The 24,280-nt window shown below is 41.6% G+C and overlaps 1 protein-coding gene and 1 long non-coding RNA gene across 11 annotated transcripts in view; one reads left to right on the top strand and one right to left on the bottom strand.

The window, feature by feature from the left end:
* Positions 1-24,280, top strand: part of MYO5A (myosin VA) — a 240,985-nt gene that overhangs the window by 1,910 nt on the left and 214,795 nt on the right. For 5 of the 10 annotated variants that reach the window (XM_062205939.1, XM_062205938.1, XM_062205944.1 and 2 more), the window contains one exon: positions 9,148-9,270. In XM_062205939.1, the coding sequence (XP_062061923.1) occupies positions 9,148-9,270 (123 nt within the window). Of the gene's footprint in view, positions 1-2,007; positions 2,245-9,147; positions 9,271-13,118; positions 17,067-24,280 lie in introns of those variants that run through there. The other 5 variants (XM_062205946.1, XM_062205937.1, XM_062205940.1 and 2 more) reach the window with 5 other exon arrangements.
* Positions 11,375-24,096, bottom strand: LOC133770176 (uncharacterized). The gene is made up of 3 exons (XR_009867316.1): positions 23,941-24,096; positions 22,943-23,018; positions 11,375-11,550 (listed from the first exon to the last, which is right to left on the bottom strand). It is a non-coding gene; the product is annotated as an uncharacterized LOC133770176 (long non-coding RNA).

The following is a 24,280-nucleotide window of genomic DNA, read 5'->3' as shown; positions in this document are numbered from 1 at the left end:
TAGCATGGATACTGTTCCTGAACGTGAGGAAAATGTGCAGAGTCACTTCTCTCTTCCTATGAGCCAAATCACCTGTTTCTTCTGTTTGGAAGAACAGTTTAGATGACCTAAAAAAATTGGGTTATCCCAATTGACCTTTCAATTAAAGCCAGAAAATTGAACTAAAAATACTTGTATAGTTTTATGGTAGGTTTCACTTACTGCCTCTGAAATATTAAGGTAAATAACTGGGCTCTGCATGGAGTAACAACGGAGACATTTCTCTGTCTTGTGCATTGTATGCATCTGTTAAAAGATGTGAATACTACTTTTATTGGGATATTAGTTAGATATACAAACAAAAATACAAGTATAAACTATCTTGACATTTGAATTCTGCTAAAACTAATAATAAATACAAAGCCAGTTTAAATTTTTATTGCAATGTATTTTGCTGAAACCAGATTTCCAAAATATGTTGTAGCAGTTGTTAAGCTGCAGGGGCTTTTTGAGTATGGTAAATTAACGCCCTTCATTTCTTTTTACAAAATTTTTTAAGAATTTATTTGAAAGAGTTACAGAAGAAGAGGGAGAGACAAAGAGAGAGATTGATCTTCCATTCACTGGTTCACTCAGTAGATGGCCTCAGCGATCCGGGCTGAGTCAGGCCGAAGTCAGGAGCTTCATTCGGTCCCCTACATGGGTGCAGGGGCCCAAGCATTTGGGCCATCCTCTACTGCTTTCCCAGGCCATTAGTGGAGAACTGGATTAGAAGTGGAGCAGCTGGGATAGGAACCGCCACCCATATAGGATGCCATACCTGCTGTGCCACAATGCAGCTGGCCACACCCCACCCCACCCCAATTTTTAATAACACTAGTAAAGAGAGGCATATGCACTCTGCTGTGGGTGAGCAGAAGCCCATGGGAACTTAAAAAGATCATTCTAATTTCACTCCTGGCAGTTTGAGCCCACAGCCCCTGAGTTATGTGTATCTTTTTTTTTCCCCCTACACCTGGTACAGTGGTTGACACTGTTCATAAATTGTTAGTTGAATTCATTTTCCTCAGAACTTTTCCACTGAAACCATTGTCGAAGAAATACTCCAATATAAGTGCCAATGTTGGTAATAAAAGAAGATTAGACAGTGGAAATACAGTATCAAAACCTTAACTTAAACCCACTCAAGACTTAACAAAAGTGGAGGAGTTGTGTCTATAATCATGTCTGTTGTGACTTTATTTATTTATTAAAAAAAAATTTTTTTTTTAATTTGACAGAAAGGTCGTCCTTCCTTTGGTTCACCCTCTAAATGGCCACTATGGCCAGAGCTACGCTGATCCGAAACCAGGAGCCAGGTGCTTCCTCCTGGTCTCCCATGTGGGTGCAGGGCCCAAACACTTGGACCATCCTCCACTGCACTCCCGGGCCACAGCAGAGAGCTTGACTGGAAGAGGAGCAACCAGGACTAGAACCCGGCGCCCATATGGGATGCTGGCGCCGCAGGCAGAGGATTATCCAAGTGAGCCACAGCACCGGCCCTGACTTTATTTTTTTAAAGATCTCAGTAGCAGGCCGGCGCCGTGGCTTAACAGGCTAATCCTCCGCCTTGCGGTGCCGCACACCGGGTTCTAGTCCCGGTCAGGGCGCCAGATTCTATCCCGGTTACCCCTCTTCCAGGCCAGCTCTCTGCTATGGCCCAGGAAGGCAGTGGAGGATGGCCCAAGTGCTTGGGCCCTGCACCCGCATGGGAGACCAGGAGAAGCACCTGGCTCCTGGCTTCAGATCAGCAAGATGAGCCGGCCGCAGCGGCCATTGGAGGGTGAACCAACGGCAAAAAGGAAGACCTTTCTCTCTGTCTCTCTCTCTCTATCCACTCTGCCTGTCAAAAAAAAAGATCTCAGTAGCAGATTTTAAAGAGGTTATAAGGTTAATCAAGCCAAGATATTTTGGAAAGGGTGGAGTAGATATTTCTGTTAAAACATACACTTGGTGACTTTGTGAGTGGTAGAAGAAGAATAAAACTTTTATTTAAATCTTAGTCCTTTTTAATTTTTAGAAGCAGAAAGAGAGAAAGAGCATGTGTGCATGCTCCCAATGATTGTTCACGTCCCAAATGTCTGTAGCAGTCTTGTCTGGACCAGGTCTGAAGCTGGGAGCTGTCAAAGCAATCCAAATGCCCCATGTCAGTGTCAGGAATCACTGGAGCCACTACCGCTGCCTCCTGGGCAATGCATGCAAGGAAGATGGAGTCAGGAGATAGAGGTGGGGATTGAACCCAGGTACTGCAAAATTGGATGCAGGCATCTTAACTGCTAGGTCAGATATCTACCTCAGAACTGTTAAGTTACAGAGCAGGCATTTGGTACAGTGGTTGAATTGCCATTTGGAGTACCTACATCTCATATCAGAGTGTCTCAGTTTGGATTTCAGCTCTGCTTCTGGTTCCAGCTTCCTGCTGGTACATACCCTGAGGGGCAGCAGGTGATAGACCAAAACTTGGCAGACCTGGATTTAGTGATGGATTCCTGACTTTGCTTTGGCCCAACCTTAGCTGTTTGTGAGCATTTGGGGAATGAAACAGATGAAAAATCTTCATCTGTCTTTGCCTCTGTTTCTCAAAAAAAATTTTACAGGCATGCACTGTATAAAGATGCTTTAGTTAATGACTGCCTGCATATATGATTACATCTTCTAGTGACATCCTCACCATCTTAGATTGTGTCAGAACACTTGGGATACTAATACGATGAAGAAATCACCTTAAAGTCCATTTCTCAGACTTAATGATGTATCCCATCATTAAGCAATACATAACTATCCTTCCACATATCAGTATGGCTATAAGTTGTTTCCTATGTATCCAATATATTAAAAATTGTGATTACTGTTGATTTTTTTTTTCTGGAGCTGTTTTGAAACTACCTTTGGTTGCTAAAAGACTCAGTGTTTTCTCTTACTATTTTTTAATGTCAAGGTTTGAAAAATACTTATTTTGGAAGACAGAGGAATGGACAGACAGGCATAATGCCATCTGCTGGTTTAGTCCCCAAGTGTCTGTGATGTTGGAGCTGGACTAGGCTGCTTCCAGGAGTTTAGAATTTAATCCAGGTCTCCTGTCTGGGTGGTAGGGAGGGGCCCAAGTTGCCTCTCTGGGTGTGCATTAGCAGGAAGCTGGGAATTCAGAGCTAAGCTGGCACTCAAACCCAAGCACTCCGATATGAGATATGGGTGTACTAAATGGTGTCTTAACTGCTGTGCCAAACACCTGCCCAGTGTTTTCTATTTCTGGTTGGAGTGAGCAGGAAATGTAGTTTGGTCTGGTACAACCTTTGCTTCTTAATAATCAAGTTAGAAATAAACCTCAGAGAAGTTCTAAAATGTTTGTTGGCTCTTAGAATTTTGTTGTACAGCAGAAGCATTCCTGAGCCTTTGTGTATTATAATATCAAATGTACCAGAGATCTGATGATGACCTATTCTTGTATAAGCTTGTTTTTTTTTTTTTTTTTTAAGATTTATTTATTTATTTTGGGGGGGGGGGTCTTCCATTCACTGGTTCACTCCCCAATTGGCTGGCCAGAGCTGTGCCAATCTGAAGCCAGGAGCCCAGAGCTGCTTCTGGGTTTTCCACGTGGTTACAGAGGCCCAAGGACTTGGGCCATCTTTCAGTGCTTTCGCAGGCCATAGCAGAGAGCTGGATTGGAAGTGGAGCAGCCGGGACTCAAACTGGTGCCCCTATGGGATGCTGGCACTGAAGGTGGTGGCTTTACCCATTATGCCACAGCACCGGCCCCTAAACTTTTTTAACTTTAGGGAAATAAATGAAGTACATTGTATTTATTTGTCCAGTGATTAGTTGCCAGGTACTGGGCAGGCAGCAAGGACTTAATAAGACAACAATGATTTTCCAGAGAGGTTAATACAATATTGTTACCTTCCTGGCAATACCCCCGAAAAGATTTGTTGGCTTTCATTAATCCTTTCAACTTACTCATCAGTGAACATACTGCTGAACAGAGAGGAGAATTTGCTTACAGTGGTTAGGTTTTTATTGCTGATGTTGTATAACTTTTGCTGGAGGCTGAAGAATGGTATCTGTCATTCAGATATAAATAACAGCAATCTATAGTGGACTACGGAGTAATCCTTAATTATTTGAATATGTGTATATTTACAACAGACCTGGGCTTCAGAAAAGTAATGAAATTCATTTTTTAAAATCTGTTAATTGAATTTTTCCACAAAGCTTTAAAATCCCTTTGTATAATTCACAAAAATGCACATGCTTATCACTGATTAGTGTTAAACCATGTGCTGGATAATAGAATATACAAAGAAGAACCTTTTTGGTTGTATGCACTTAAGAGAATAAAAATACTGTTCTTTTGGGTTTTTTGTTTCTTGGTTTTTACTTTTAAATTTTTTATAAGGTTTATTTATTTGAAAGAGTTGTAGAGAGAGATCTTTGATCCACTGGTTCACTCCCCAGATGGTCGCAGGTGCCAGCTCTGGGCCAGGCTGAAGCCAGGAGATAGGAGCTTCCTCCGTGTCTCCCACGTGGGTGGCAGGGGCCAAAGCACTTTGGGCCATCTTCTGCTGCTTGTCTCAGGCCATTAGCAGAGACCTGGAACAGAAGTGGAGCAGCTAGGACACGAACTGGTGCCCATATGGGATGACAGCATCACAGGTGGTGGCTTTACCTGCTGTATCACAGCACTGGCCTATGAGGGGCCGGTACTGTAGCCACTTGGGGAGTGAACCAGTGGATGGAAGATCTCTGTCTCTAACTTTGCCTTTCAAATAAATGAGATAAACTCTTTAAAAATGAAACAAGGAAAAGAATTCAGTGTCGATGAAATTTCTGCAGTCCAGTAAGCACAAAGCAAGGTATAATGAGAAAACACTGAGAACACTAAAGGGGAACAAGCACACTACACAGCATCCCACAAGAGAAACAAAGTGTTTGTTTTGAAAACTGGAAATTTAAGTGACATGAAAGCAGTATAGGAACTGGCATTGTAACACAGCAGGTTAAGCTGCCACCTAAGATGCAGGTATCCCATGTGAGCACCAGTTGGAGTCCTGTTCCCTGCTAATGCGCCTGGGAAAGCAGTGGAAGATGGCGCAAATGCCTGGGCCCATGCATGCTTGTTGGAGACCTAGAAGAAGCTCCAGGCTCCTGGCTTCAGATCAGCGCAGCACAGCTGTTACGGCCATTTGGGGAGTGAACCAACGGGTGGAAGACCTCTTTCTCCTTCTCTCTCTGTGTCTCTGCCTTTCAAATAAATACATGCACATATACCAGTTTCTTTGTTTACTATTTCCTTCTGTATCTGAAACATTTTTCCTGATTTATTTTCATTCTAGCTGAAGTAAATATTTAAGACTTTCTTTGTCCAAAAGCAAGGAATCACACCAAATTCTGGTTCCTATTTTGCATTTTTATACATGACTATGTGGATAAATTGCTTATTTTACTTGGTTTTTCCGTGTTCTTTTGGGAAATGGGAACAGAAACTATTTTGTATATTTCAAGCAGAAAGAAATGTGATTTAGGAAATTAGGTAACAAATTATTAGAAGGATAGAGGAACAAGAGAGGAGAAGGTGATGTTTCCAAAGGTGAATGATTGTAGAACGCCTTTGATTCTGCAGGTAGGCAATGTTTTCTTTCTTTCTTTTTTTTTTTTTTTGACAGGCAGAGTGGATAGTGAAAGAGAGAGAAAGGTCTTCCTTTTTGCCGTTGGTTCACCCTCCAATGGCTGCTGCGGCCGGCTCATTGTGCTGATCTGAAGCCAGAAGCCAGGTGCTTCTCCTGGTCTCCCATGGGGTGCAGGGCCCAAGGACTTGGGCCATCCTCCACTGCCTTCCCGGGCCATAGCAGAGAGCTGGCCTGGAAGAGGAGCAACCGGGATAGAATCCGGCACCCTGACCAGGACTAGAACCTGGTGTGCCGGCGCTGCAAGGCGGAGGATTAGCCTGTTGAGCCACGGCGCCGGCCTCAATGTTTTCTTGTCATTTGTTTTTTTAAAAATGTTATTTGAGAGACACAGAGATAGATTTTTCCATCTGTTGGTTCATTCTCCAGATGGCTACAATACCCAGGGCAAAACTGAAATCAGAGCTGGGAACTCAATCTGGGTATCCTGGTAAGAACTCACGTACTGGAGCCATCACCTGCTGCCTTCCAGGGAGCACATTAATAGGCAGCTGAATAGAAAGTGGAGCCTGGACTTGAGCTCATAAGTCTCCATATGGATGTGGTCTTAGCACAGTGTCATAATCACTGTGCCAAATGACTCTACTCAGTTCTTTTTTTGGTTTGTTTTTAAAGATCTTTTATTTATTTATTTAGAAAGGTAGAGTTACAGAGAGAGAGGTATTCCATCTGCTGGTTCACTGCCCAAGTGGCTGCAAAGGCCAGAACTGAACTGATCTAAAGCCAGGAGCCTGGAACTTCTTCTGGGTCTCGCACGTGGGTGCAGGGGCCCAAGGACTTGGGCCATCTTCCACTGCTTTCTCAGGCACATTATCAGGGAGCTGGAGCAACCGGGACTTGAACCAGCTCCCATATGGGATGCTGGCACTGGAAGCCTGCTACGCCACAGCACCATTCAGTTTTTTTAATTTAGTGGTGCTGTCATTGGCAGAACCTAGCAGGAACTCAGTGTGGGAAATGTAGTTTCAGCCTCTAGCTGTTGTGATTTAGGAAAGCATTTAGCAAAGGTTGAGTGTGGGCTGAATGCCAGCAGACACAGACTACCACCCAACCTGGATGTGTTATTTATACCTCACTGCATAGGCAGATCTGTAGGTATATCAAGATGTTAGTTAATATCCAGGTATTTGAATGTACTTATCGAGAAGGTCCTAAAACATGCTGGTGCTGTGGCACAGCAGATTAAAGCCCCAGCCTGTGGCACCAGCATTCTAGCATAGGATGGCGCAAGCCTTGGGCCCCTGCACCCACAAGGGAGACCTAGAGGAAGCCCCTGGCTTCAGATAGGCCTAGCTCTGGCCGTTGTGGCCATTTAGGAAGTGAACCAGCCAGTGGAAGACCTCTCTCTCCCTCCCTCCCTCTGTCTCTATCTGTCTTTTTAACTGCCTTTCGAATAAGAGAAATTAATCTTTTGGAAAAAAAAAAAAAAACTGAGTTAAAGAATAAACACCATAGTAATAGATAGTATTTGCTCTGCTTACACTCCTAAATACATCAGGGATTGAGACCAACATGGTCTCACCAATTTGTCGTACATAACCTCACACTTCACTTGTCTCTGGGATGGGCTCTTCTTGAAAGCAATTACTGGCAGAATCATGTCTCTTAACTCTTGACTCAACACACATAGTTGAATTTTTGTGTATGTCAAGTGAGTGAATGATACTATCAATGTATGTAAAGAGACAGATATATGAAACCGCAACATAAATGTGGAAAGAATACTTGAAGCAGAAAAGAACTTACACATAAAAAGAGATCAGCCATAGCTCCTGGTCCCCAAATCCTCTAAAACTGAAAATGAGATACATGGTGCAGGTGTTTGGTCTGCCTCTGTCCCATGTCGGATTTCTGGCTTCAACTCTTGATTCCTGCTTTTTACCTCCAGACCATGGGAGGCCACCAGTGGTGGCTTAAATAGTTGGGTCCAAACCACCCTCATGAAAGACCTGGATTGAGTTCCAGCTTCTGATTCCATTCCTGCCCAGCCAAGCCCTGGCCTTTGCTGGCATCTGGGGGAGTAGACCAGAGTCTGCCTCTTTCTGCTTCTCAAATAAATACATAAATATTTTAATTTTAGTATATGTGCTGCTGAAGCGAGCACAGCATAAATATTTTTAAAATGAGCTGTTGCAACAGATGGGGAAAGCTTAAGATGAATAAAGTATTGACAGTAAATGTATGAATATAATTTTGAGAAACATCTGTAAAAAATTGTACAAAATTTTTTCAATTCCTAGATAATATGCTGCATGAAACAGTTGGTTTGACATTTGTAGATTTAGCAATCCTGTTTTTTGACTATTCATAAATAACATGGAAAAATGAAGATATGCAGAGAAGTATAATTTTACAGATCTCATAAGCAGAAAATAGGCCCATTAGCTACAAAGTGTGCCTTACCAGCTGCCCAGCCTAGTCCTCACAGGAAAGCTTTGTCTTTCTTGATTTATTCTTTGTTTTGCAGTACTTAACATAAAGTTTGCCGGCGCTGTGGCTCAACAGGCTAATCCTCCGCCTTGCGGCGCCAGCACACCGGGTTCTAGTCCCAGTCGGGGTGCCGGATTCTGTCCCGGTTGCCCCTCTTCCAGGCCAGCTGTCTGCTGTGGCCCGGGAAGGCAGTGGAGGATGGCCCAAGTGCTTGGGCCCTGCACCCCATGGGAGACCAGGATAAGCACCTGGCTCCTGGCTTCGGATCAGCGCGGTGTGCCAGCTGCAGCGGCCATTGGAGGGTGAACCAACGGCAAAGGAAGACCTTTCTCTCTGTCTCTCTCTCACCGTCCACTCTGCTTGTCAAAAACAAAACAAAACATAAAGTAATAATACTGCTTCCCTGTACAATATGACCCTTTGACAGAAACTAGACTAAATCAAGATTGGTGTTAAAAGTGAATAAGCTCAAGATATTTACATTCTTGTCAGAAAATAGACTTTTGCTGTATTAAAGAATGGGATCTTTGACATGAACAGAATTTGTCATTCTAAACAGAAGATTAGGCAATAAAATACTCATATATGAGGACTTAAGGAGCTTCAAATCATGTGTAACTTCGAATAAACAGGTAATCATATCTTTCAGATTTTAACAGTGCTAGGATAATTATCTAAATATAGGCAAAGAGCTGAAGAGTTCCATAGAAGGTGACTAACTATAAATATGTCATACATGACTGGAAAGTAATGGCAAGCAAGACTTCAGAGCTGAGCTATCTTGATATTTTTATCCAGTGTGTGGGGTGTTACACATGCATCACAGCTATAATAGAGCTATCACATGGATCATTTGAAACAAGACAGAGATGACTTAAAGGCTTCTGTGCTGGGTTTCTCAGTCAGATGCTGTGTTTCTTGGTGCTTGACCAGTAGAATCAGCATCCAGATAGTAAAAGGTGAATTATTTTAAATAGCTGATTGTAACGGAGAAGTAATTTATTTAAAATTATTTCAGGAAATGGAAGATAAAGTGACTAGTCCAGAGAAAGCTGAAGAAGCAAAATTAAAAGCAAGATATCCTCATCTGGGACAAAAGCCCGGAGGTTCAGATTTCTTAAGGAAACGATTGCAGAAAGGGGTAAGTTGTCACATGTAATCTCAAGTACTTAAGCCCTGTGAACTTGGTTACCATCAGGGATTGTAAAACAAGTGTGGCTGTATAGATCTGTCCCTTTGTGTGTATGCGTATAATTTTTTTTCAGTGCTTTACACTGTTCATTTCATAAATGTCTGTAGGAATCTGTAATTCTTTAACAGTTAATTAAAAACTTTTAAGCATGTAGGTAGGATGAAATGTTGCTTGTGGAAGAGAATTATTTATTGACTGAGATCCCAAGTCATACTTATCCTTAAGTTGAATGCCTTAGAAATACTAGTATTTGCTGCTTTCAAGAATGTGAATGTGCTAGCTGTAATCACATATGAATTATTTTCCCAAATCAAATCCAAAAAGAACTAATTATTTTTAAAGTGGCAAAAAAAGAAAAAAAAAGAATGGGTAGTGTTTTTCTCTTATATGAAAGAATGACATTCACAGTTTTGAAATCATGAGATGACAGGGAGAAATGATACCAAAAATAAAATGTAAAGCCTATGTGCTGTTGTGACATGTAATGCAGAGGGAAAATATTACAAAAATGAAAGTTAAAATTTATAATGCATAAAAGAGAACTTCAAAATATACAAGAACACAGTGCCCTTGGATGCAGGATTTTATATTAAAAATACCTGTTGAGGTTGAAATTGAGTGACACTGATACGTTCTTTGTTGTGTTTAAACATTTAAAATTACTACTTCTACTTTCAGAAGGGGTATGGAACAGGATTTATAAAAAGGTTCACTTCCTCTGAGTAATCTTTTATGAAATATCTAAGGAAATAAGTCAATATGAAGAAACATCTTTAAGTTTGGAGATTTTTTTGTAGCTTTAAGTATAATTAATAGCAGTAACACTAATCAACAGCAAAGAAATGGTTAAATTAATTGTAAGTATTTGGTAGTTTTAAATATTTTTGGAGTTAGAAAGGTCATAAGGGATAAGTAGAAAAAGCAGAATGAAAATTTAATTTTAGGTCTAGCTATGCAAATATAAATGTACCAGTTATGAAATAAATTATATAACCTTTATTAAATTACTGGGTTTCTGATTTGATTATTAGTGTTTACAAAACTATTTATCTTTGCTATTTGTATTGTACCAGAATGTCAGTAAATCCTTTTATAGAATTGAAATAAAATTTTGAGTTTTTTAAAAATATGAACTATAGGGTCCTATGTTTATGTTTTCCTTTATCAGAATAGTTAGCAAGCTTGACAAATTACCTCAGAATCTTTAGTTTTGTTGTCATCTGAGAGGGTTGGATTATATATAGTATTGTATTTGTGGAATTGGTGAAGTCCCAGGGCAGCTGCTATCAAGGCAGCTGTAAATACCATTAGTAAGTGTAACCTCTAAATTTTGAGGGAAGAAGACTTTTATAAAATCACCATCTAGATGATCTAGAAAATGTGTTGTTAATTTTTAAATATCTTCACTAAGAAATTGAACAAAATTTAGAAATTGACAATTGTAGTCTGTGAATATCAATATGCGAAACATTAGTTCAGTCCTCTACCTAAAAGCGTTGAGTTCCCTCTCTGACATCTTTGTCATATTGTCTTTATTCATCTCTCTGTGCAGATTCCCTGCCTTTTGCAGTGATTTGTTTCTTTTTAGGGAAATTGTAATTGTCAAACATTAGTTTTAGTTTTTTCTCAGGCCACACTAAGTGGATTTAATTCCTTTTGCCTAAGCAGAGTAGTCTAATCTGCAGTTAAATGAGATCCCCTTTTCATGAACTTTTGCTTACTTGTCATTAGAAACTTGAATATATCACACCGGGGAATCTGCCTAAAATTTGTACTGTGTTAACTTGCTCATTTTGTGCTTTTGTCAGATTGCTTCGCTCTCCAGAGGCTGCTGAACTCAGAAGCAGCTCCTTAATATAATACAGTGCATCAAAAGTTCTTAGATTTTTTTTTTTCCTCTACCCATTTTAAAATGCAGAAATGAAGCTGCAACAAGCCTAAAAAGAACCAGATCCAGGTTTCTTTGCTACTGCTTTGTATGGCACACATACAGAGACATAATAAAATTATTTTTTTAAAAGATTTATTTATTTATATGAAAGAGTTCCAGAAAGAGAAAGATCTTCCATCTGCTTGCTCATTCCCCATATGGCTGCAATGGCTGGGGCTGCGCCAGGCTGAAGCCAGAAGTCAGGTGCCAGGAGCTTCATCGTGGTCTTCCACATAGGTGGCAGAGGCCCAAGCACTTGAGCCATCTTCTGTTGCTTTCCGAGGTGCATCAGCATGGTGCTGGATTGGAAGTCGAGCAGTTAGGAATTGAACTGGTGCCCTTGTGAGATGTCGGCCACAATGCCAGCCTGAAATCTATCTTTAGGACCTTTAGTTTATCAAAAATAGTCCCAAAGGAAGCAGCCAATGAGATGTTTTCCCCAGGCCACTTGATCTTATACTGACCTGTGAGTTCCCAGCTGCTCCATGTAGCCACATGAGGTACCTCTGAAGATGTGAACCCTTCCACCTTTCACCTGGACCCTCATCTCATACGTGTTTCATTCACTTTTGCCAACCCAGACTGAGGGTAGTTTGCCCTCCTTTGAGCATACATAGCATCTGACAGACTTCGGACGAAGTTACAGCAGTTGATTTACTTAACTGTTGATTGTGTCTTTCCCAGCTCTGAAACACCAGTGCCTTATGTATAGAAGTCAGTAAATGTGGGTTGGCTAATGTAGTTGGTATAAGTCAGAACCTGGGCAGATTTACCCATTTTTACTCTGGAACACAAGTAGATTAATAGGTTAATCTTTAGGTCTCATCAGTTTATGTTTCATTGACAAAGGTTATGTTAACCTTATCCTTCCATATAAAAAGAACAATTTTACTTATTTGGTGTCTTTGTATGAAATATAAAGGAGGTATAGGGCATCATTTTAAATGATAATTTCTATAGAGTTTATTTATTTTTTTTTTGGACAGGCAGAGTGGACAGTAGAGGGAGACAGAGAGAAAGGTCTTCCTTTTGCCATTGGTTCACCCTCCAATGGCCGCCGCGGTAGGCGCGCTGCGGCCGGCACACCGCGCCGTTCCAATGGCAGGAGCCAGGTGCTTCTCCTGGTCTCCCATGGGGTGCAGGGCCCAAGAACTTGGGCCATCCTCCACTGCACTCCCTGGCCACAGCAGAGAGCTGGCCTGGAAGAGGGGCAACTGGGATAGGATCGGTGCCCCGACCGGGGCTAGAACCCAGTGTGCCGGCACCGCAAGGCGGAGGATTAGCCTGTTAAGCCACGGCGCCGGCCCTGGAGTTTATTTCTTAAAAGCACTTAGATTGCTATCTTTATTCTTACCCATTGCTCATGTTCAAACAAATATGTTTTAAATTCTTGGGAAAATGTTAATCCTAGTTGACAGTACTAACAACTAAAAATAATAGTTGTTTGTGGTACATGGCACATCCTAAATAAATGCAAGTTGGTGAATTAAGTGGTTTTATTTTCAAAATCAGTGGAGCAAGAATTTCAATGTGGCTGTTTGATTTACTAAATGAAAAGTTTATATTTTAATCTGAATCCAGGACTTTTTATTCCCAGACAGCTTGTTGTCAATCTTGAGGGTTCTGTTAGTGCTAGAATAGTTCAAGCAAGCTTTAAGACAAGAATCTTGCCTGATTTCCCAGTTGTTGAGATGATAGAACTTGATACAAAGATACAGATGTTTCATCAATTAATATTCCTGTTTAATTTGATTTAGACTAGCTTAATTTTTTCTGGCAGTGTGGAGTCACATCTGCAACTAGAAATCAGCATAATTGCATATGAAAGCTTTTAAACTCTAATCAGTTTTTTTTTTTTAATTTACAGCAAAAATACTTTGATTCTGGGGATTACAACATGGCAAAAGCAAAAATGAAAAACAAGCAACTTCCTACTGCAGCCCCGGATAAAACGGAGGTCACTGGTGACCACATTCCCACTCCACAGGACCTTCCTCAACGGAAGCCATCCCTTGTTGCTAGCAAGCTGGCTGGCTGATTAAAAGAGCTGAACTGCATGAATCTTCTAATTCCCATTATTTCTCTTACTATGTTACCTATTCACTTCTTACTTCCTTTCATTCTCTGAGTCATTTGAAACTGACAGCTTTGCAGGTAGCGGTAGTGTGTGCTGCTATTGTAAGGGAATATACATGTGTAGAGTTTTTGATTAGTTAAACAGTGCACTGATAAAGACATGATAGAGCAACATAATCTACTTGAAAATAATTGTATATATTACCTAATTCCTAGTGTAGGTTCCAACAAGTAACAAGTTTTACAATTTTAATGGTTTGGCTTTACTTACTTCATCTTAATTATAGCATTGTATGTTACTCTTATTTAACATAACCTCTTGTATTGAGTTTTTTCTGTATTTTCCTTTTGGATTTTGTAAAACAGAAGTTTAAGACCACAAGTTGTAAGAAAAGTTACATAATTCAAACACAACTAGATGGGACTCCGAAAGATTTGTATTTCTGTGGTTGAACTTGAATGGCCTTAAACCTGTTTCAGCTTTAACAGTAGAATTTTACTTGGGCAATATTTGCCCATTCTGGTGTAACTTATGTGACTCTAGTGCTTAACAGCTGCCGTTGAAGCTACTATTCTTACTCAGTTCTATAATGGTAGAATACCTTTTGTTGTTGAAGATGTGAATGACGTATGCATGTGCATTGACTGTTGAATTCACTTTTGTGCCATTTTTGTAAATACAATAGTTTTGCACAACCTTTCACAAATGTCTGTATTAATTTCACATATTAAAAAGTAGTCAGTGTGCCAACCAGAAGCACAAAAGTTACTACACAAATCCTGTCATTACAGCTTTTGTATGATAAGAGTTTATAATCTTGGGCTTACAGAATACCAAATTGAAGTCTGCTTAATCTGCCATAGACTTAAACTTTTTTTGTTTGTTTCTAATATCCACATTCAGTGGCCTTGTGCAAATACGGTATGTTGCTTAGGCATATCTTTGGTCCTATGCAGAACATTTCATTTTGACTTTTCTGAAAATAACAGTTCACATAATTTATGAACTTTTTAAATGTAGATACTTTTTACTTCCACAATTCACTTTGGGTATGCTAGAATAAAAGGCTTTCATACTTGGCCTCCTGTCCACCCCTATTGTCTGGGTGTTTTTGTTTTTGTTTTTTTGCTTCTTTGATTCAAATGGTATAGGGCTGTTCAATCTGTATGGAAGCATAGGTGGCTGTATCCTTACTCTGAGAAATTTGCTGTGCTGAATGCTGTATTTTATAACTCAATGACTTGCTGTCTCTTTTCTCAGTTGCTAATTAATCACTCTTAGGATATATCCTGTATTGTTACTAATAACTGATAATTGTTTAAATATAATGAAACAAATAGTTGAAAACATTGGCCCAGGAACATATGTCAAGAAGAGCTGAATTCTGGTAAATAACTTAAGTAATTATGGTCAATTAAGAGGAAAATCTTACTGACAATTAGAATATTTTACATGACAAATTTATTCATATTAAAAATACATAGATATTCTGTCCATGTCACTTTAGTAAGATGTCAGTTTTACATACAGCTTATGTATTTAGAACTTCAGTAGACTATTGGAACAGCATTTGCCACTCTTAGCTCTTCCCAGGAATTGTTATAATACTGTAGAATGATAATGAGAATTGGTAGCATGAGCTTTATACTGGTTTTCTCTTTATCTTTGACTTGGATTCAGGCATCTTTTCTGGATCTTGGCTCCAAATGCATACTTGCTTTTCTGTAATCCCAAATTACAGTAGATGGTGCCTTGAACACAGCTCCTAAAGGCTGATGACCTTCCTGCTTGACCCATGCCAAAAGGCAGAAAGCGGCAAAATCAATACTGTGTTCATTGTAATTTTAAAGATCAGTTCTGTATAAATATGTTTGTAATGACAACAAGTAGGTTATCCTTCAATATATGTATTTCTAGGATCAACTCAAGAATTCTAAAATATTCCAGACTAGAATTCCTATTATATATCAATGTTTTTATTTTGTCATGAGTAGTTACAAGTTACCATTAAATTCACACACGAGACAAGATGAGTCCATGTTATTACGGGCCATGATAGGACTCCTGACGTTTGCAACAAGTGACATGACATCTGCCTGGCTTTTACTTTGTAAAATGCAATGCTAATATTTAACCTACCTCAGAACTTGATGAGGCTCTGTGAAATGCTAAGTGCCCAAAATAAAAATATTGTTGATTGTCTTTTTATTAAACATAAATTTCCTCATTACAAACCAACCTGCCTTTTGTAAAGTCACAGTGCTTACAAACTCAGGATTTTCCAGTGGGAAAGACCTGTCATTAAGGATTTGTATGTATTAGATTTGTATCTAATTGCTGAGCCTCCACTGGTGCTTGGGATAGATAGGTTTTACATTTTCTAATTTTTTTTGTGTGTGTGTTGCCTCAAAAGTCAGTTTCTTTTAGACATTTTTATAAGCTGTTTGATCAAAACTTGAGTGAAGATTCTGACTAGATGAGTTTAATTGCCCATTTCTACGATTTCAAAACCGGAGCTTGAAAAAGTGGCTAATTTAATCATTGTCCTATTGATCATAAGTTAATGTTGAAGTGCACTGAAGTTGGAGACAAATACTTCGTGAAAACTGGCTAAAGTCAAATTATTTCATAAAGTACTTTTTTTTTAGTATAGTTTTGAGAAACATTTCTTTCTTGAAGTTGAACTGGATTGGTTAAGGATTGGTGGGTCTTCATGACTTGGAAGTAGCGTGTTTGCAGTTGACAAACTGCTCAAGGACCTTTTGCTGCCAACCTAAAAATATTTCTTAACTTTATCAAAGAAGGCCTGGTATCGTCTCTACTTGCTATTCAACAGTTGAAATTAGTTCCTTTTCTTGATACAACAAAACTGTACCTCTGAATGTTTATTGATGCTTTCCACAAAAGCGGATGCATTCTTGCTCAGTCCAAATCAGTGATGTTTTATGAACACTGAGATGTGATATTTACTCAAGTTGGGTTCTGAAGTCAGTGTGTGGTGGGCAGAAGCAGGGAGCATTTATGGGAAGAGCACTTGTGATGATAACCAACATATATTTTTCTGGTGGCCTTTTCTTATTTTTCCAACATCTAAAACTTCCACTTTGATTTTCCTCCTTTTACCTCATTTTGTTTCACTCCCCCTTCCACACATTCACTCCCTTTGTGTTCCTGAAGCCTATTGTTGACTTTCATTAAATGGTGTTTAGGGCTGGTAAATTATCAGTCCTTAATACCCTTTCCCATATGCCACAATTGAGGACATAATCTAAACCACCATTCAGTTCTGGGTAACAGCTAATAGGAGTCACTGTCCCGACTCTAATTCAGCATGCACTGCCAATCTTCCCCTGAATCTCTTCCCTGATTCCCCACCATACCTTGTAGTACTGGGGTCAAATCTCTGGCTGTTAGTCTAAGAATATAAAGCCACTGGTTTGAGTAATGTTTTAGTTTCAACCAGTGGTCATGATAGCCAATAATGTGTACGTCATTTATCAACAAAATAGCAGTTGGAAGGAAACATATTCCTTTAATATTATGGTCTTACATCTATTACTACATCTCCAGCATTTGTGATGCAATAGTATTCTTCACCTGTATTAAAGGGCAAAAAGTGAATGCTGATTTTGTTTGCACATGTCTATAGAGTTGGCAGTTAATACTGAAATTTTTCAAATAGCCCTTCCAAAATTATACTTGTGAGATAAGAAAATAAATTGACCTATCTAATGTTTATTGATTTAGTTTGCAATTTTGTCTTATTTAAATGTTAGTGTTATTTTCAGTTTGTGTTGGAAGTTGATCCCTTTAGATTTCAGCTATTATATGCAGAAATTGACTCTTAGAGTCTTAGATTCTGTTTTAATTTAAATGTGTTAATGAAGTCTCAAAGTCTTTTTTTATTATTAAAGGCTTTATAATTACGGTAAAATTGAATGTAGACCGGGTCTTCTCCATCCCATATAAAACACTGGTACAAGTATTGTTGGGTGTAGAAAAATGAGAGACAAATGTCTTGCATTTTGAGAAGTTAAATGTGTATATAGCTTAATGCAAGGTAGAAATACTACATTCCTTAAAAGAGGTAGAAATAAAGTTCAGAAGTGTAGAGGAATGAGTCAGTGTGTGGAATAAATGAATGGTAGATCTGGTAAGAACTTCAGAGGTGGGGGTATGGGGAAAGGGAGGAAGAAAGCATTCTAGGTACGGAGAATGATAACTCAAAAAAGGCAAAGATTTGGGGGAAATACCTATATATGGAAGTTTAGTTGGAGAACATGGCATATGAAGGTACTCTTGATTTTTCTGTTTTTCTCCAGTAAGCCTCTTAAAAAATTTTTTTTAATCTTTTTTTTTTAATTGAGAGGCAGAGATTTTATCTGCTGGTTCACTCACTACAACTCCAGCTGGGTCACAACAAAGCCAAGAGCCTGGAACTCAATCTGCATGTACAACTTAGGGGGCAGGGACCCAGGTAATTGAGTGGTCATTACTGTCTCCCAGGACTTGGATGCTTCCCTGCTTGCAGGGAACATTAAGTTTATGGCTCAAGTGTAGCTGCTAGTCCTGGTAATTTGAAAAATAGTCACGAGGGGACATCAGAAAGTTCATGGACAATTCCTATATCCTTGAATTCCATTTTCCATGAGCTTTTTGAAGTTTCACAAGTTTATAACTTCTGGGTGTAGCCTATCCTAATATTGCCAGCTGATTGTAATATACTGGTATTTACTTTTTTTTTTTTTTTTGACAGGCAGAGTGGATAGTGAGAGAGACAGAGAGAAAGGTCTTCCTTTTTGCCGTTGGTTCACCCTCCAATGGCCGCTGCGGCCGGCGCATCTCGCTGATCTGAAGCCAGGAGCCAGGTGCTTCTGGTCTCCCTTGCGGGTGCAGGGCCCAAGGACTTGGGCCATCCTCCACTGCCTTCCCGGGCCATAGCAGAGAGCTGGCCTGGAAGAGGGGTAACCGGGATAGAATCCAGCGCCCCAGCCGGGACTAGAACCCGGTGTGCCAGCGCCGCAAGGTGGAGGATTAGCCTGTTAAGCCACGGCGCCGGCCGGTATTTACTTTTTCACGAGAGATCTGTTCTACAAGTGTAAGAAGCAAAGGGAGGAAAAAGTTTCAAGATGATCTCAGTGTGGAGGGTAGCAGGGTGTGCAGAGAGGCTCATGAGTTTGGAAGATTGTATACCTGATCATTTGGACAGTGTGACTTTACTAGAGGTGAGTTTGAGCACGGGGCAGAGGAAAATCAACAACAAGCATATCAAGATAATGAGTGGTGAGGACACTTGGAGAGATTCTCAGATGCCTGAGAAATTTTGGTAGGAAGTTCTTTGTTTTGCTTTTAAATTAGGAAAAATTTAAAATATGGCAAAACAAAAATGAAAGATGCAGGGAAGGCAAGAGCTGGGATGGACCTCAGCCTTGGCATGTCTTTCAGAGTGAGCTGGTGAGTGACAAGCGCTCAGGCAAGAAGGGACACTGGAGGAGACTGCTCGCCAAATGACTACTCCTATCCATAGTAGGGGCGGGGGCGTGGGAGTGGTGGCAGTTATTTTCCAGGAGAATGTGAAGGGGAAAAAACAGGGTTGAGAAATGTGCAATTTTTTATTTGTATTTTTTTTTATTTAAAAAAATTTTTCCATTTCTGTACTTTTGTAAAAGCATGTCTGTACATTAACCAAGATCATGGTGGCACAGCAGGTTAAGCCGTATTGGAGTGCAGGGTTCCAGTCCCAGCACCCCCACTTCCAGTCTAGCCTTCTGCTAATGCACATGAGAGGCAGCAGATACTGGTCGAAGTTCTTGGGTTCCTGCCATTGTGTGGGAGACTCTAAGGGAATTTCTGCTCCTGCCTTAAGGCTGGCCCAGCCCCAGCTATTGCAAGCATTTGGGGAGTGAACCAGTGGATGGAAGATACTCGTTTTCTCTCTCTCTCTTACTCTGCCTGTCAAGTAAATACAAATCTTTAAAAAGTGTTATTTTTTAAATTTACTTGATTTGAGAAGCAGGCAGAGTGTCCATCTGCTGGTTCACTCCCCAAATGCCTGCAACAGCCAGGACTGGGCCAAGCCAAAATTAGTAGCCAGGAACTCAGTCTCTGGGTCTTCCACATGCTTGCCAGGGACCTAACAACTTAAGCCATCACCTGCTGCCTTCCAGGCTACACATTAGCAGGAAGCTAGAATTGGAAGTAGAGCTGGGACTGGAATCCAAGCACCCTAATCTGGGATGTGGGTGCCTTAAGCTGTGTTTTAACCACCAGGCTAAATGGCTGTCCCATATTTTCTAGAAAACTAATGGAGCAAATGCCATAACCAGGGAGCTGAACCATAGGGTAAGAAATACGGAAAAGAATGGGAGAACTGAAAACAAATTCTAAATTCCTTTTTTCTTTTCTTGCTCCTTCCATTGTGTGTTTGATTTAGTAATATAAAGACAATGAAAAGCCAAAAATCACAAAATAACACCTCTGACACCAAGTTTAGCTCCCTAGTGAGAGAACAACTAGAGCTATTTTGTGTTTTTCTAGTACTCACCTCCATAGCTCTCAACAGTATTTTATACCACTGCTTCTTGATTTCTTAATTTTTGACCTAAGTTAATGGCTTTTCAGACTGATAACTAAGATTTTAGCTCGTAGCACTTCCTACCTCTTTCCCATTCTATCCTGTCACCACTTTTGATCCCTTTACAGGCTTCCTGTACCATGTTTAATAACTTACTTTTATTATTCCATTAGCTGTGGACAGTATTTCTTGGTTTTCATACTGGTGTGATACCAATAGTAATACCTGTTCCCTCCCCTGTGTCCTCCCACCCTCAGTTTTTGTCACCTGTGACTATAATTACATTTTCAAGGTTCATGCTATTTGCATTCCATGGGTTGATGTAGTTCACTGCAGAACACAGCTTATATCACAATTACATTTCATAACTTTTAGTTTCTCCTGGCATTTCTCATTTTTCCCCTTTATACTTTTGACTTCTGTTATATCTAATATCATATCCATTAGCTATAGAGTCTTTTGTTGTAGGAAACTCTCCTCTAGGGGCCACTTCTGTGCTTCAATCTGAGCTTGTTGCCTTATCTAATGCATAGCTGTCATCTTGGGACTTGGCTGCTCTCCTGAATTAAATATGCTGAGTCAAAAGTTCATAGTGGATGGGTGTTTGTTGCAGTAGTTAAGTCACCACTTGGGAACCCCATATCCAATACTGGAGTGCACGGTTCTAGTCCCAGCTCCTCCATTTCTGATCCAGTTTCCTGCTGATGCACACCCTGGAAGTCAGCAGAAGATGGTTCAAGTCCTAAAATTCCTGTCTCCCCATCGTGGGAGACCCAAATTGAGTTCCAGGCTCTTGGCTTCAGCCTGATTTAGCCATGTTTGTTGCGGGCATGTGGGGAGTGAACCAGTATAAGGAATTTACTTGAGCCATCACCTGCTGCCTCACAGCGTGCACATTAGCAGGAAGGGGGGTTGGAAGCAGAGCTCATGAGAACCCAAGGATTCTGATATGCGAGGCATCCCAAGAGGCTTCTAAACTGCTGTGCCAAATACCTGCCCCATCTTCTCTGTTTAATTTTTATTCACATACTATCATGTTGAATTTTGTTCCCTTCCAAAAGTGTTGAAATCCTACACCTAGCAATTGTGAATCTGACTTTATTTGGAAATACCATCCTTGCAGATGACCAAGTTAAGATGAAGTCATTAGGGTGAGCCCTGTTCCAATATGACTGTGCCCTTATAAACAAGGAGAAATTTGCAAGCAGAGACTTGCACACACATGGTGAATGCCATGGGAAGATGGAGGCAGACAGCGGGGGTGACACAGCAGAAGCCAAAGAATGCCAGATGTGTGAGATAGCCAAGAAATCGCTAGAAGCCAGGAGGGACAGGAAGGAAGGCATGAAATGGATTCTCTGACAGCCCTAAGAAGAACCAGCTGGCACTTTGCTCTGCAATTTTTAGGCTCTAGAAGCATGGGACAGTACTTTGCTGTGGCAACCCTAGTGAGCTAATGGCTAGGCTACACTTAACCACCCTCCCCTCTGACTTTATAATTGTTAGTCTCCCTGATGAGAATGTAAGCACCGTGAGGGCAGGGAGTTTTATCTGGTTTATTTGTGAATATTCAGCATCAAACAACAGTATGTGACACATGATAGCTCTCAATATTAGTTGAAAAATAATATCCATGAATATGGTACTTTGGAGGAAAGGGATTTCTCATGTAAATTTGGACACTGTTTTCATTTGAAAACAACCTAGGAGTGGACATTGGGTGCAGTGGTTAAAGATTCCAGTTGAGGGGCTGGCGTTGTAGTGCAGCAGGTTTGTCTAAAAAGATTTATTTATTTGAAAGCCAGAGTTAGAGGGAGAGACAGAGATCTTCCATCCACTGACTCACTCCCCAGATGGCTGCAATGGCTAGGGCTGTATGAGGTGGAAGCCAGGAGCTTCATCTGGGTGGCAGAGGCCCAAGCACTTGAGCTATCTGCTGCTTTCCCAGGCACATTAGTGGGGAGCTCAATTGGAAGTGGAAGAGCTGGGATAAATCAGCACTCATAGGGGATGTCAGCTTTGCAGGCCATGATAACTCACTGTGTGACAACGGTGACCCCTAAAATAAACCAAAACAAAAATATAAAAAAAATGCCAGTTGATGGCCACATCCCATGTTGAAGTGCCTGAGTTCATTCACATCCTGATTGCAGCAGCTTCCTGCCAATGTGCACTCTGGGAGGTGGACAGTGATACCTCAAGTAGTTGGCTCTCTGCCACTCATTTGGGAGGCCTGGGTTGTGTCTGGGTTTTCAGATTCAGCCCCCAGCCCTGTTTCAGGCATTTGGGGTGTGAATTACTAGATGGGTGCTCTCAAATAAATACAAATTTTAGGAAAGAAAAACCCGTAGGGCTGACACTGTGGTGTAGTAGGTTAAGTGTCTGCCTTGGCACCAGCATCCCATTTGGGTACTTGTTTGAGACCCAGCTGCTCCTCTTCCTATCCAGTGCTCTGTTTATGGCCTGGGAAAGTGGTAGAAGATGGCCTAAGTGCTTTTGCTCCTGCACCCACATGGGAGACCTGGAAGAAGCTCCTGGGTCCTGGCTTCGGATTGGCTCAGCTCTGGCCATTGCAGCCATTTTGGAAGTGAACAAGTGGATGGAGGCCCTCTCTCTCTGTAACTCCGCCTTTCAAATAAATAAATGCATCTTTAAAAAAAAAAAAAAGACCTGCATGAGATATCTCCAATTATTAAGCAATAATTGAGAGCTTTATCAATTTCAAATAAAATTTATGATGTCCCCTGGCTACTGTTCGAGATGGGGATCCCAGACCCTTGGTTTCTGTACCTAATGACAAGTGCTTGAGCTGAGTAGCTGTGTGCATGGTGGAGCATCTGAGCTTCTCACTTCTTTGAGTCCCTTCGTGAATGAACTAAGGTAAGGTCAAGGATAGAAAACCCTTCTCATAACCACTGTGTCCCTCTTACTATTGTCCCAAACAGTTGAGTGATGAAATGCTCATATTCAGCAATTATAAGGGAATAACTACTTTCTCTCTTAGTGATAAAAAAGTTCCAGCAGTAAGAAACATTCATACCCACGAGGTTCAGTTTTTCAAGCTTTCTTTCCTCAGCATCTTCAGCATTTTTCAGCAGTCCAGAGGGAGGCGTTATCTGAAGGGTGAGAAATGAGGCAGGGTAGTGGCCACATAACACAGTGCTTCTTTCTGTTCTGCTGGTCTTAACTGCATGTTTTCTCTCTATCTGCATGGGTTTTAGAGCTGGAAGGATCAGAGACAACTCGGTGGGACTTTGGACTCTGTAGCCATTCCCTCCGGCTTGTCTGCAGTGAGCAGGAGGCAGGAGTTGCAGGGAATGAGCACTGGCCCCCGTCACCTTCAGGGAATGGTTTTCCTTTAAACACACAGCCCCTGTCCTGGGAGCTGGTCATGATCGAAGTGGCACCGAATTCACACAACGGGCACTGGGCACCACTTAACAGCTCAGAGACAGGAGAGATGAGCAGACTCAGGCTGGACTGAACACGGAAGATTATTTAATGAGGAGCAAGGGAGTAGGGGTGAAGACAGCATGGAGAGGGGGTTGGAAGGATCACATGCCTGTGCTTCATGTGCCAGGACAACCGTTAGGCTGAAGGCTATGACCTTTTCATACAGAGTTAAACTGCAGAGACACTTTTCACGAAGTCCGCTGCCCTTTGCAAGTGGCATCCCGATCAGCTTCAAGGGGTGCCATGAAACCGACAATCCCCAAATTCGCAAGGACAGGAGATGGGGCTGGGGGTTGAGGGGCAAATGCACAGGGCTAGGTAAGAGGCGCCCGGGCGGTCCCATGGGGCGCCCCCTTTATAAGGGTCCCTTCATTTTCTGGAGGTCAGAACGGCCGCTCCCTCTGGCTCCTTGCTGTGGACACCAGGTGTTCCGAGTGACCTTGCAGATCCTTCATCTCAAATTCCCGGGTTACTGCGGTTACCAAGGCTCTTCTGGAGTTCTAGGCTATTCTAACCTTTCGAGAAGACTTTCCCTGAATGCCAGCAGGCACTGGAGAAGCGGCCTGGAGGCTGCCGGCCATTTACCTGGACACAGCGGCAACCTGCGGGGCTGGGCTCTTCTGCATCGTTCAGGGTTCGCTGGGGATGTACCGGGGTCCCGGGGAAGGTCTGGGGTGTCACTGGTGCCGGCTGGCAGGCTGAGGATGCTGGGTGCCCGCAACCGATGGGAGGCAGCGTGAGCCCGAGAGAGCCCGGAGCAGCCGCGGTGGCAGCGCTCGAGCGCAGCCTCCTCCCGCTCCCACAATGCACAGGGCGGCGGCGGCGGCGGCAGCATCGCGGGCCGCCGAGGTGGCTGCGGCGGCGGCGACCCCGAGGACCCCGGGCACGCGGGGCGCTCGCAGCAGCTCGCGGCGAGCCCGGGAGT

The sequence above is a fragment of the Lepus europaeus genome, chromosome 11 (assembly GCF_033115175.1).
Source record: "Lepus europaeus isolate LE1 chromosome 11, mLepTim1.pri, whole genome shotgun sequence".
Taxonomy (NCBI): Eukaryota; Metazoa; Chordata; class Mammalia; order Lagomorpha; family Leporidae; genus Lepus; species Lepus europaeus.
Note: the sequence above shows the minus strand (reverse complement) of the source record. Positions and strands in the feature narration are given on the sequence as shown.